We start from the raw sequence: 13,722 nt of genomic DNA, 5'->3' as shown, positions 1-13,722 counted from the left end.
CGACCGTTGCCGCTAACTTCCATTGTTATTTGATGAATTCGGCATGGATAAGGTAGCGGAGCCGTCTTGGACTTCTTCGTACACCTACCAGGTGAGCAAGCACAGTGCGGAGATGCTACACAACCTCAACGTTCAGAGGAAAGATGGAGGCAGGTTCTGCGATGTGGTCTTACGCGTCGGCGAGGAGAGCTTCCCTGCTCACAAAGCTGTGTTGGCCGCGTGCAGCGAGTATTTCGAGTCGGTATTCAGTCGCCAGACGGAGGGCGACGGCGACGCCAAGGAGCTGGAGATGCACACCATCAGCCCTAAAGTTTTTAAAGACGTTTTGGACTTCGCCTATACCTCCAGGATTGTGGTGCGACTGGAGTGCTTTCCGGAGTTGATGACAGCTGCCAAGTTTCTGCTGATGCGGTCCGTCATTGAGATATGTCAGGAGGTAATCAAACAGTCAAACGTACAAATCCTAGTACCGACCTCGCGCGGAGGAGACGCCAGTCTCTTCCAGGCCACGGCGGCCACGGAGCTGGGTTTCCCGGTGGCACAGCAGGATCTTGTAAACGGAACGGGAATGCTGGTGAACGGTCAGAGCTTTGCTAACAATGCAGAAATGCATGTGGACGGGAGTGAAGACACTGCCGCCGTGTTATTAGAGGACGGCGGCGAGTCGTCGATGCCAATGTTGGAGCCTGTAGAGGGACTGTCCGTTTCCCCGACAACGGAGATTTCTGGGAACACGTTTCAGCACGACGCTGGCTCCCCGGGGTCGAAAAAGAACAGGGGGAGACCAAAGAAAGCTGGTGGGGTAGTGGAGCCAGTTCACTTTAACAACAACACGCAGAAAGACAATATTCTGTTCCCTTGTGGGACATGCGGTAAGGCTTTTACCGAGGCTTCCCGCTTGAAGAACCACGAAGCACAACACGGGGCTAACACCGGCGGTGTAAACAATGTCGGTGACAGCCTGTCAACAGCGGGCGGCATGTCTTTGATGTCTCAGCCGGGGCTGGTGGAAAACGGCGTGCAGCTACACGGAGGACTGACGCTGGATAACGGCCGCAAACGGGAGAGAACCAGGCGGCATGTTGGTTGTGATATTTGCGGTAAAGTTTTCCGTGACGTTTATCACCTCAACCGACACAAGCTCTCTCATTCCGGGGAGAAGCCATACGCATGCCATGTGTGCGGGCTCCGGTTTAAACGCAAGGACAGGATGTCATACCATGTGCGGTCCCATGATGGGTCAGTTGGCAAACCTTATGTGTGCCAAAGCTGTGGTAAAGGCTTTTCAAGGTGAGTAGACCAATGTCACTACTAATGGTGTGCAGAAAAATGTTATTGGTGTTGTAGAAAAACATGTCTGTCAGTGAGGCCATATCCGCTGCAGTGTTGTTAATTGTTGTCATATCTCCATATATGTATGCACGTGGGACAGTAACTGCATGTATTTAATAGTGATCACCATCTTAACCAATTCTGCAACAAGCGGATTAAAGCAGTTCTCGTCAGCCCTGCTGTTCCTGTTCAGAAAGCTGTTAAAATGATAGAGATTGACAGACTTATAATACAATCATTTATTCTATTATTAGCTGCCATATGTCAAAAACAATTAAATGCTTTATAAGAACGTATTCTTATGAGCTGACATGAATAAACAGACAGGACCCTGAAGTGTGTGGGTTGCTTACTTTACTTTTATCAGTAATTTAAAGGAGGCCAATTTCTGCAAATGATGACACCCTCTCAAATGTTGTCATACAATACTGTCAGTTCTTGTTGTCACCAACAGATTGACTTGTCATCTGCGTTATTTGGCCTAAACCATACAAAACAGTTTCCCAGGCTCTCACTGTTCTCTCACAAACACACCATCGCCACCTACTGCTCTGGAGGTTAATATACATGCAGATGATAAATTGAAAGAAGTCTCAAGTTTGATGTCGTGCTGAAAAATATGAGGATGGAGGTTTGTGACAAAGCCATCACAAAATATCTGATGTAAAGATATGCAGTGGTGCAGTGTCTGCAAGTTGCTACATAAAGAAAAAAGTGACTACAAAGAGTGTTGGGATTCATATTTCCAGCATGACAAAATTAAAACAACTCCCTCACACTTAAATAAAGACTACATTGTTTTTAATGCCAAAAAGCCCCAAATACGTTATGTTAAGGAACATTTGTCAAATTTGTCAAAAATAGGATATAATACTAATTTTAATAATATTTGAAATAAAGTGACACCCACACATTTCATATAACATTTACACATTATAATGATGTGTCCTTAGTACAACATGGATTTAATTCCACTATTTCAGAATTTACAGGAAAATCAACACCTATCAGAGTTGCACATTCTTCAGTTAGTAATTTAGAAAGATAAATGCATGCTAGGCTTCACTACAAAGTTTTCAGGAACAAAGAGATTTTCTCAAAGTTTAAATAAGGAGTGCTAAAAGGACAAACAAATGCCATTTTCCTTTTTTCTTCCCAGACCAGACCACCTGAATGGACATATCAAACAGGTTCACACAACAGAAAGACCCCACAAGTGCCAGGTAACATTCAGGATTTATTTATCTGAGTTTCGGTATTTTAAAATCTCAAAGCTCACAATAGGTTTAAACCATAAAACCATAACGTGTTTTCTGTATTGCAGATATGTAATGCCTCTTTTGCCACGAGAGATCGCCTCCGTTCGCACCTTGCATGTCATGAGGACAAAATCCCCTGCAAAGTCTGCGGCAAGTTTCTGCGAGCTGCCTACATGACGGACCACCTCAAGAAACACAGTGAAGGAACACATAACTACTGTGGCATTTGCAACAAAGGTAATTGTTTAAAGTACCCTGGCATGCTCCAGACTGTAACAAGCTCCTTGTTAAAAAAAAAAACTCTGTCCTGTGTCCAGACAGATATTCAGTTTTAGTCTGAAGTTTTGGACATTTCTCTGGTTTTGGTATTTGACCGGCTCTTCCTGGTTCCACATTTGAACTGGGAGCCTCTGTGGTGCGCCTCTGCTGTGTCGGTGCAGTGGTACAACTGAAATGAAAGAGGGGGCTGTCTTCTTTTTAGATGGTACTAATTTTGATCTAAAATATGGTGTACAAAAGGAAAAATGACACCCCTAACATTTCCTATATTCTTGTTCAGCGTGTTTATTGTTGTCTCTTTTTTTACGTCTTGTGTTTCCTGGTTTGATGGTGCTAAACACACAACATTTCAAAACAGACTTTATGTTGGCTCCCTGCACACACAAACAACACCTAAGTGCCTGTCATCATGAAACAGGAAGCCCCCTCCACGTAGTCAAGGCCTTGGGTGTGTCAAACAACTGCCTTGTTCTCTGTTCTTTTGGTCCCAGGTTTCTCCACTGCGTCCTACCTTAAGGTGCATATAAAGACACACCATGGCTCTCCACTGCCCCCCTCTACCACAATGCACACCTTCCCTGAGCCAAGGGGGGAACTGCAGATGCACAACGGCAACCCTTACCACATGGGACGCCAGTGCTCAGTGGAAGGCAAGCAGCCGTCCTCCCCATCTGAAACTTTCATGTTTCTGGCTTTTATTTGCTCTGCTGCTTGTTGGAAAAACACGCTGCTGCATCTTTGTGTTTGTTAAAGACACGAGCATACATCAACTTGTGCTGCCAAGCTTTTTCGCTCAAACATTTACTATTATGCAATTTCATCCGCTGGTTGTCTTTATACAGCTTTCTGTCAGTGTGTCTTTTATTCAGAGGGGGCATTGTGCACAGAACGTTCTCTATGGGTAGGTAGGAGGAAAACAGCTGCAAGTTCTAATAGCTCTCTAACTGAAACACCAGTTGCATAATGACATGCAGATTAAGACAGATATGATTAGGCAGTTAGTCAGTGTAGACAGAAGTTTTCTGACTCGTATCAAAGGTCAGTATTGGGGAATTGGCTGGAGGAAACTCCTTTATTTTGTAATATGAAATGAATGAAAGTCAATAGGTATGAAATCTCATTTGAATTTACAGTTTATGATCAACTTTTCTGTAGTTTGACTGGTAAGGACCCTGACACAGTTTGATATTGCATATCTTGACGGTATATTGTGTTTACTTAGAGTGAGATATAAGCTGTGTCCCTACTCAGGCTGCCGTATTTGAAGGCCGATTGCGTCACAGCTGCGCCTTGAAGGCTGTCCCAATTCAAAGGCTCCCTCAGATGCAGCCGACAAATGCGTCCTCCTTTTCCCGGGCCACGAAGCATCCATCGGGTGCGTCCTTCACAGCCAAACTAGCCCGAGATTCATTGCGCGGCAATGCAAACGAGATGGCACGACTCTTACGCAAGGAATACACTTTTAAAAACAAAAGTTTTAGGTTTCAACTCAGTCAAATCGCTAGTGTTGCACATGTAAGAAAGGTTAAATCACTCCGCGTTAGTTATGCTAGCTAGTTAGCTTGCTAGCTACCTATTGCTAGACGACAGGAGTAGCGTTTGGTGATGCAAGGGTGTAAGGGAGGGAACAGCTGGTGATGCAAACAGGAAATCCTCCATAGAGCAGACCGTCTCGTTTCAGTTCAGCTTTTCAGTGTACGCAGGCTATGAATGACGCATCCTCCTTAGACCACCTGCTTCGAAGGCTGCAGCCTCTGGATTGTGACGCAGCTATAGATCTTTAATAGGCTGGACATTATGACTGTATGTACAGTTCATACTCATAACGGTGTATGAAGTTGGAGTGCTGAGTCACTTTTGCTTTCTTTCTTTTGGTGTGTGTGTGTTTGTCCAGCATGGCCATGGCAAACAGTGTCTGATCCTGCTTGGCTGGTCCATCAGCAGTTGTTCAACAATGCACTGTGTTGCATGATCGTCCTAATGTGTACTCCATTTGCCCTGGATTCATTGAAACTTTTGTAGGTGTGCCATTTCTTTGAGAGATGCAGTAGCATAGTGACAGTGCACAGAGGTCTCACAATCAAAATTGGCAACAATAAAATAGTGGCATGTTTATGGCATGAGTGTAGAGTATTGGAAATAAATACTATTTGGCTAATGAGAGAGCTGCCTCGTATAAGGTGAATTCTTTTGCCTATTAATAAATCATTAAAACTGGCCATGTCCATATCTTATAGATGGAATCATGGTGTTCAATTAGCTGCAGATGCTATTCACAACAATCCTGGAAACATATCTGCCATTGTCCTTTTTTTAAGGTAGTTTTTCAATGAGAAATAGTACAAGTGGTTTTATCGTTTTTAGTACAACAAATAGGAATTCATTAGAGCCACATTGACCTTTTTATTTCTGAGCTAGTTCAGGAAAAACTCTTGCTCTGGCAATTGAAGACTTGTCAAGCCTTTAAGAAGTTAGTTGTTTTGCAGTTTTGTTTGAGGGGAATCAAGGATGTTAAAAATGTAAGTCAGGTTTTGTTCACAATACATAATGACTAGAGAGATGTCTGTGTTCCTCGGGCAGCATTACTGTCTGTTTGCTCTAGTTATGCTGCTGTGAAAGTGTAGTCTTGTTTCTGCTTGTTTCCAAGATGGATCAGGAAAACAAATAAGAAGTTGTGAGATTATAACATAGCTGTTTGTGGAGTCTTGTGTTGATAACTAAATCGCTTCGTATGAGTGTCACGTAATAAGCAGATGTCTTGTCACTGTAGTGTGACTGGGTGAATACAGTTTGATTTGTAGAAGCATGACTTTGCACCCCATGTTTTAGTAAGACGTTAAAACAAAAAGATACTGTAAACATTTAAGTAAACGTTTCTTCATGAAGTGAGCTGACAGCTCACATTATAGGGAAATCATTGGTTTTAATGATTTAGTTCTGACAAAACTCAGTACAATACATGCATAACCTGAAAAAGCTGAAATTGTGATATATCATTGGAAATGGCTGTGACCAAAAGTGTGTACTGTCACTATACTTAATGCTGTTTTCACTCGAGTCTCCAAATGTGAGAAGAAAGTTGTGTCTGAACAATATACTTTGTTAAAAACAGCATGGGCTTTTCTCACAGGGATGTTTCTAATAACATTAATAATGGCTCTCTGTCTATTTCAGTGTGTTGGTAAGACAACATGTGATTTAGCAGGGTTTTCACAACACACCTATAATAAATGTGGTCGCCTCCTCCGACATGGAGGTTACATTTGTTGAATTTTGTCTGTTCGAACAAAATAATTACTGCCAAATAAAACTTAATATGATAGAGGATCGGGCAATATATCCTAGGCCAGTGGTTCTCAACTGGTCTAGCCTCAAGACCCACCACCACCTCCTTACTGACAAATCGCAACCCAAATTTCAGACTTTTTTCAACCACTCCAATATATTTAATGAAAAATAGTGCAGCTTGGACCTGAGACGGAACGTAACATCACAGTATGGTGTTGTCTGTTGTGATAAGGGGATGGGGAAGGGGGGAAAATAATCCCTGTACTTGTATATGACAAAAACTGAAACATAAATGTAACCACTGTAAGGCTCATCAAGTTTCAATAATGTAACTGTAGCTGGGATTACCCAATCAGTGGATACATGGAGTATAACTAAACAACTTTTTCACCACAAATGTTTTTTATTTTTCAAGCACACATCTGCGACCCACTAAAAACAGCTCCGCGACCCACTTTTGGGTCCTGACCCACCAGTTGAGAACCACTGTCCTAGGCCATAGACTGTATATACATTTTGTTGTGTTAGGCAGTGGATTTTGGAAACACCGTTTTGAAGGCCAGAGTTAGGAAGTTGTGCCATCACGGGTTTTTTGGTGGCAGAAGTGACGATATTTGGAATTGAGGGTGCATACGCATTGCTACATCTCTAATCTCTGTCCTGGTTTTCAAGGCACCGTGGTAGTGTCCTGTCTGTCACAGGTAGCCATTCCTTAAGCGTACCGTTTTATCATCTATCTTACCCTATCCCCCTAAATGTGACCATTATTTACAAAACAAACAACATTCTGTGTTGAAATAGAAATGAAACTAGTGATTTAGAGCATAAACTCATTAGGAAACAGTTTACTGAGGTAACGAATCAACCCAGAAGTAGGGTTCTTATCTGGTAGCACTCAGATCAGTACTCCAACCAGTGGAGTCGCTTCCTGCTGGTCATTAGACTGAGAGAAAGGTGTTACACGTTGGCCTTACAAACTAAGAGGCGATGTCCACTTCTTCTATCCATTCATTGATCAAGACACATTAGTGTTTTTAGTCACACCTGTGTGAAACAAGTCAACATTTCCCTCGTGAGAAAGGTCCCTGCTCAAATGGCACACACGTTATGCAACTGAATCTGATTAAATGTGCTTGTTAGTCATATGGATGATTCATGACCTCGTGTGTTTTTCACAAATATCAACTGTTAGTCACTTAGTTCAGCGGTGGGGAAAGGGAGGAGAAAGTGATTCATTCATCAGCTTTAGTGAGTCGACTCACGCAGCATGGATTCATTCAAACCTGTCTAGCTTACGTTATTTACAGGAAGCTTTTTAAACTCTAGTGATGAAATGAAGATAATTCTGTCCGTATGGTTTCCGCCGGCCTTTTATTTCTGCCCCCCCCTCCCCCTCCCCCTCCTCTCTCCCTGGCCGGGTGTTGTGTAGACCTGTGCGCCAGTCGCCAGCTGTTTCTCACCTCGCCTGAGGCAGAGGGTCGCTTTCATGGGCTCGCTGGACACCCAGCTCTTCCCCAGCCCGGCCCTCCAGCCTTGGGCCTGCAGCCTGAGCTGCTCATGGGGAAGGCAGGTGGGGCTCCATATTTCTGGGAGTGTCGCTCTGGCGGGTTGCCTGGCTTCCCGGTCCATGGGCCTGTCACAGGTCAGTACAGTCCAGCAGGAGGGTGGGGGTGGGGGCTTGGTGCTTGAACTGTCAGTCAGCTGGATGGGCGGCAGAATTGTCAGTGAACACTGGGCAAATGGACGCTAAAGATGATTTTGTAGTTAAATGCTCTTATCTATGTTTTGAAGGACTTGTGTGTTTGTTCTTTTTTACTGTATTTAGTGTTGATCTGTAAAATTAAGTGTCGCAATCTTCTGTACGGGTGCTTCGGTTCTCAAGTAAAAATGTAAGCAGGTGTCAACCAGCCACTGGATTTTAAGTTGTATTTGACAAAACCTGTTATAATCTATTTGTTCTAATTCATACCTCCTTTTTCTCCCATTTCCCCTCTTCTCTTTCTCTGTCTCACTCTCTGCCTTCCTATCCTCTCTGTGTTTACGACAGATGGACAGGAAAACGCTGGCAAATGTCCTCACCTGGAATCAGAAGAATCAGATCCTTCATTCGGGGAACTGCCCAACGGTGACGAGCTCAAATCTCCACACAAACCTGACGGACCGGACCTCGAGATGCCCTCTTTAGCCTGTAACGGAGCCTCTTCTGGGGCCTTGGGGTCTCCAGAGGGATCTAAAGCCAAGACCACAGACCCTGAGAAGAAGTTCACCTGCGCCATCTGCGGCCAGGCTTTCCGCACCAAGTCCTACCTCAACAAACACCAGCACAGAGTTCACAAAGCCCAGAAGGCCCAGGGGGCGTCTGGGCCGAGCTTAAACGAGCTGGCCCCCTCCCTGACCTCTCCTTTCTCCCCTCAACAAAACATGTCTCTTCTCGAGTCGTTCGGCTTTCAGATAGTCCAGTCTGCGTTTGCCTCTTCGCTGGTGGATGCCGAGGCAGGTCAGAGTGGACTGGACTTTGGAGGGAAGTGACATGTTTGCTGAAGTTAAAGCAAAGCCTTTCATTCTTAGGTCAAAGCCGGGTCGCCCACAGACGATGCTCTGAATATGGGAATAACTTTGCCTCAAGACTACTTTTTCTGTTCGTTACATTGCTAAATATGTATCCGATTTTATGTCAAAGACTGCCATACGATTCCTACCTTTTCTACTTTTTCAGAGTAAGAGTACGGTGTTTGAATTTTCTCTATAAAGAAACGACATGAAGGTTTTATTTCCTTTATTGGACGTGGATCTGTTGAAGTTATCTTTGGTATGCTTTCATTTGTTTTTGTCGCTTGGGTGTTTAATGAGCTTTCTTAGCTGCACAAATGTTTCTCGACATGAAATGAGTTATTTACTGAAAACTTTAAAACAAGTTGTTACTTATTGTCCGTTTGTGTGAACTCTGTATTTATGTTCTTTTAAGAAGGAATTTTTTTTTTTCTTTTTAAGAACGGGGATTTAAATAGGCCCCGATTCTGTTACAAGTTTCTGTTGAATCTATTGATTATTCCAAGAAACATTCCCGACAGGCTCACAGCAAATTTCCCGACACTTTCATTCTACGCATTTCTCTTCATAAGGACCCTAATGTATTACTATTGAGACCAAACTTTGAAGCGTATAAGATGAGATAGAACTTTATCAATCCCAAAGCGCACATCTCAATTTAACCAGACGACTGGCTCCCTTTGTCATGGCACTAACTCTTGGTTGTCCTCGCTTTCATTTGTAAACCGTTTGACTTCATCTGAGCGTCGAATTTGTTTCTTTTTCTTTGGATTTTCACTTATTGTGGAAGTTGTATCTGTCGTCATCGATCTTTTCTTTATTTGTTCAGCCATAGTAGACTACCGTTTCCTCGCAATCCACCGCCACTTAGCTCCGCCTACCCTTTCTGGCGGACAAACCACTGCTGGGTGATGGAAAACGCGTCACTAACTGGGCGCCGCTTCTGATTTTTTTCTGCAAATGTCGCCACAGACACCCAGTCCATAAAAATACTATATACTGCAAATGCAAAGGCTTTCATCAGTGGCCCATCGGCTCAATCACCATTGTGTTACCTCATTCGGCGATAGATAGCGACTTAAAATACATTTATTTAAATGAAAAAGTTTGACATTGTTACTTTAATATTAATTAAATTTAAATATGACATGTTACAGAATCAATCAAAGCTCAACCGGGACTGTTGAAGCTTAATATGACAGAAAAAACAAAGATGATTGAGCTACCTCACAGAAGTAAATAACACCATAGTGCTTTGTGTAACATAGCTGAGTAATTATTTATTAGTGTTAAAAAAATAAGTCACAGATTCACAGGAAAAAGCCATTCACTGTTCTGTTAGATGGATAGAAATAAGTAAAGAATGTCAGTGAATTCAGAGCTCTTCTAGCACCTTACATTTGGCACACTGGTGTGGCAGGAGGAGGGATGTGCTCTAAATGAAGAAAATCTAAGACAGGACAGCCATTATTAAGATCCATACTAAGCACACAAAGTTAATTCTCCTCGGATAAAATGTTTAATCAGTAAGACGTGTCCTGAAACATGCCCTGAGCTTGTTCGGAATGAGTTCTGTGTCCCCCCCGTACAATGACAAGGTTTCCAAGTCTTATTCGTTAGGTGTTAAATCATTTGTGAACATTAAACAGGGACCAAGGTCAGGTATATTTTTTAGTATATATTTTGAGAAATGTAGAATATATTTTATTAACTTATTCATGCCCTCGGTTTTGTGTACAGTTTTGTTTAATTTTCAATTGATAATCTTGTGATTTGCTTGTTTTGATAATTTTTCACTCTAAATTATGATAAGTAGAGATGTGTGTGTGTGTGTGTGTGTGCATGTGCGTATGTGTGTGTTTTGCGACAGCGAGGGTGGGGGTTCGATGATGGAGTCACATCCTGATCCACCAGCATCTGAACCAACCAAACCTAATGCAACTTTAAGTTAGTAATTGCTTTGATTATCTCTTGCCTCTTCTTCCTCATCGCCTGCACCTCTTGTGTTGATCACGCACCTCCTGTCTGATCCATCATTCTGTTGTAGATTTCATATCTTGTGTTTGCACTAATGGGTGTTAGGTTATCTATCTGGGTGAAATCACGTCATTCCTGTGATGAGGACTAACTTTACGGTTCTTCAAGTCAAAACTCAGTGGCAGCCTCACATCCACTTCTCTGCCCTGCTTTTATATGTCATGCCCCAAACTTTCTATATGTTGAATTAGTTTTACATCTTGAGAAACAGACAGGACGTTGCTGATTAGAAGACATTCTGTGTGAGGATCAATCCCCTGTGTGTAAAGTTTTGAATGGGCTTTGGTTAAAACAATCAAAAATGCAAACTCAGACCTCCTTTCAGAACCGAGACACGCGTCCTTATGGTCTCATGTTTACCGAAACCTAAAAAAGCCATCCCCCGAAAATCGGTTGAATTGAAGAGATCTACACTTACATTATAAATGACATATTATTGACCTTGTACAAACCATCGATCTGCTGGATAACAAGCTTTTTCATAGGTCTTCTTTTTCCTTGTAACCTGTATCATGATGCAAATCAAACCCAGGCCCACGGTGAAGGGGCTGAGCAGTGAGTGTGTGTGTGTGTGTGTGTGCGCGTGTGTGGCCGTGGCTCTGCTAAACTTGCGTGTACACTCGTCAGTGCGTGTTTGTGTTTGATCCGTGTTTCCTGCTTTCTGTTTTAATTATTATTTGTGCGTAATTCTATCTGTTAAATTCAGTACATTCCTATATTATTTATGATTCTGTTGTGATTGTAACAAGTGTATATATCACTCATATACACATTCTATAAATATAAATATATATATATATAAATATATATGACCCAACCGATATGATCAGTGTTTGTCAATGGTGGTCCTGTACATATATGATTTGTTTTTGTCATCATGTGGAGGGATGTTAAGTTATGGCCATTTGATTGAATCCTGCATGTGGAGGCATGCGGGCCGAGCTGGGGACTGAATGTCGATCACTGGTTGGTGGCAGTTTATGGTGTCGCTGTTCGCCGTGCTGTCGCTCTGCTCTGGTAGCGCTCACACTGCCGGCTGCACAGCTCTCTGACCAAGTTTATTCCTTTGTCCCTTTTTTGATCCACTCTGCACTAGTATTTACTCCTTTAAAGCGAATAAGGGTCTTATTTGTTATTGTTTATTTGAAAACAAGTGGACGATAATGTATGGAAATTGGTGTTTTTCTTCACTGGGATGTGTGATTTGTTTTCACTCACGTTGGTACTCGAGTGTAAAAAGATTTTTTTTTTTTTTTGAGGATAATTTTGGCCTAAACATTTTTTGCTTTCTGCTTTTGGTCTGTTGCAAAGTGCCTTCCTAATACTGATTGTGCACAGCAGTGGATTAAAAAAAAAGGTCCTCTTTTCTAAAGGTGAGAATTGTACAGAGTGACTTGCATTGACACTTTTGTATAAACACACACAGAAAATGTACAATATGTTAACTTGGTATTTTATCATCATGCTCAACCAGATTGCTCCTAAAACATGTGAGCTACATGTTTTGTTATAACGTCTTTGGACATATTTCAATATCGGCATACTTTTCTATAGATATTTGTTTTTGTACTCTGTTATTGAGTCTCATCTCTCTTGTTGGTACAGAGATGAGCGTCTAATAAATTGGAATTGAAAAAGCTCCTAACTTTTCTTTACTCCTTTTGTTTTATAGACATCTTTTTCTTTTTCTGTAAGTGCTTCTCTGATCTGCTCTATGCTTTAAAGACATTAATCTCAGCATTTTAAAACCTTCTATCACTTGTTTACTTTGTGTATATTATATTTTAACAAGTGCAGCACTTAAGCATAATGTTGAGGTATTTACTTGGACTCTAGCAACCTTTAAAGTCAAGGCACACATACAAAATATCTGCTCATTTTGACTAAGTTGCTGGGTACACATTTATTTTTAAGTTATATTTATATAAAAATAGATTTCTCTACTTTTGTACTTCTACGTGCACGGTGGTGCAGTGGTTAGCCTCGCAGCTAGAAAGTTCGAATCCCGGTTCAGATTCCCGTAGTGGGCCTTTCTGTGTGGAGCATTCTCTCTGGGTACTCGTGACTTCCACCCACAGTCCAAAGACATGCTCGTTAGGTTCACTGGTGACTCTAAACTGCCCATAGACGTGAAAGGTTGTCTGTCTCTATGTATCAGCCCTGTGATTGACTGGTGACCTGTCCAGGTTGTAACCCCGCCTCTCGCCCTATGACAGCTGGGATTGGCTCCAGCCCCCTGCAACCCTGAACAGGATAAGCGCTATATAGATAATGGATGGACTTCTACTTTGCTTAAATAGCACTTGTTTCGAGTATTTTTGCCCTTATGTGAGGTATGACTACTTTTACTTTAGTAAAGATACTGATGCTTTTGCAAATCTAAATTATAAGCAGATCACAAGTTCATAGCAAACTGAGGTGAAAAAGTATCATCGAAGTCTAATATAAGTCAGTCAGGAAAGAAAGACGTCCGCCAAAGAAGCCACAAAGACCTCCAGCGCCCCAGCATCATATCGACTGCACAAAGGTTTATTTGATGTCTTTAGACCCCAGAAGGGGAAAAAGAAACAAATCAGAACATTATATCCTTGTCGTTTTGATTTGGCTGTTTCACATTAAATAAAGTGTTCAAACTGTTTTATTTACAGTGTTGAATTTCATATTAAAACACTGAAACCAAAAGAGAGTAAAAATAGATAAAAACAAATAACCAAAAGGTAAGAAGAGAATTTCATTCAATTTCAATTTTGCCATTTTTAACGTGGATTACTATAATTATAAGTTTACAAACCCAGCTGATTTTAGCCCTCTTCTATCCAGTTTCAAGATTTCTATTAATCTACTTATAATCAATACATTTATGTTGGATAAAGCACAATAAAAAGGTTGTTCCTTGATATACACATTCATATAGCTTATTCTGCTAAACTCAGGAAGTCATACTCAAAGGTTTATGCAAAGTAAAATTAAAAAAAGG

At 41.8% G+C, this 13,722-nt stretch overlaps 1 protein-coding gene across 3 annotated transcripts; it reads left to right on the top strand.

Moving 5' to 3' along the window:
• Positions 1-43: 43 nt before the first annotated feature.
• On the top strand, positions 44-10,059 carry patz1 (POZ/BTB and AT hook containing zinc finger 1). Of its 3 annotated transcripts, XM_069678466.1 has the most exons (6): positions 44-1,290; positions 2,492-2,555; positions 2,657-2,828; positions 3,362-3,520; positions 7,588-7,800; positions 8,206-10,059. In XM_069678466.1, the coding sequence occupies exons 1-6, from the start codon at positions 44-46 to the stop codon at positions 8,685-8,687; spliced, it is 2,337 nt and encodes a 778-aa protein (XP_069534567.1). In that variant the 3' UTR covers positions 8,688-10,059. The 3 variants fall into 3 exon arrangements, with proteins under 3 accessions (XP_069534567.1, XP_069534568.1, XP_069534569.1); XM_069678467.1 differs by lacking the exon at positions 7,588-7,800; XM_069678468.1 differs by lacking the exons at positions 3,362-3,520; positions 7,588-7,800.
• Positions 10,060-13,722: the final 3,663 nt, after the last annotated feature.

This window comes from Semicossyphus pulcher, unplaced genomic scaffold (assembly GCF_022749685.1).
Source record: "Semicossyphus pulcher isolate SPU_LCO1_2020_fin unplaced genomic scaffold, fSemPul1.0.p SCAF_3, whole genome shotgun sequence".
Classification (NCBI taxonomy): Eukaryota; Metazoa; Chordata; class Actinopteri; order Labriformes; family Labridae; genus Semicossyphus; species Semicossyphus pulcher.
Note: the sequence above shows the minus strand (reverse complement) of the source record. Positions and strands in the feature narration are given on the sequence as shown.

What these genes read in the sequence shown, in the direction of transcription:
- patz1 (XM_069678466.1), top strand. Translation starts at nt 44, where the DNA reads ATGGATAAGGTAGCGGAGCCGTCTTGGACTTCTTCGTACACCTACCAG. An exon ending in CTGTGGCATTTGCAACAAAG is followed by an intron (nt 2,829 to 3,361) that starts GTAATTGTTTAA and finishes TTTTGGTCCCAG; the next exon opens with GTTTCTCCACTGCGTCCTAC. An exon ending in GGTCCATGGGCCTGTCACAG is followed by an intron (nt 7,801 to 8,205) that starts GTCAGTACAGTC and finishes TGTTTACGACAG; the next exon opens with ATGGACAGGAAAACGCTGGC.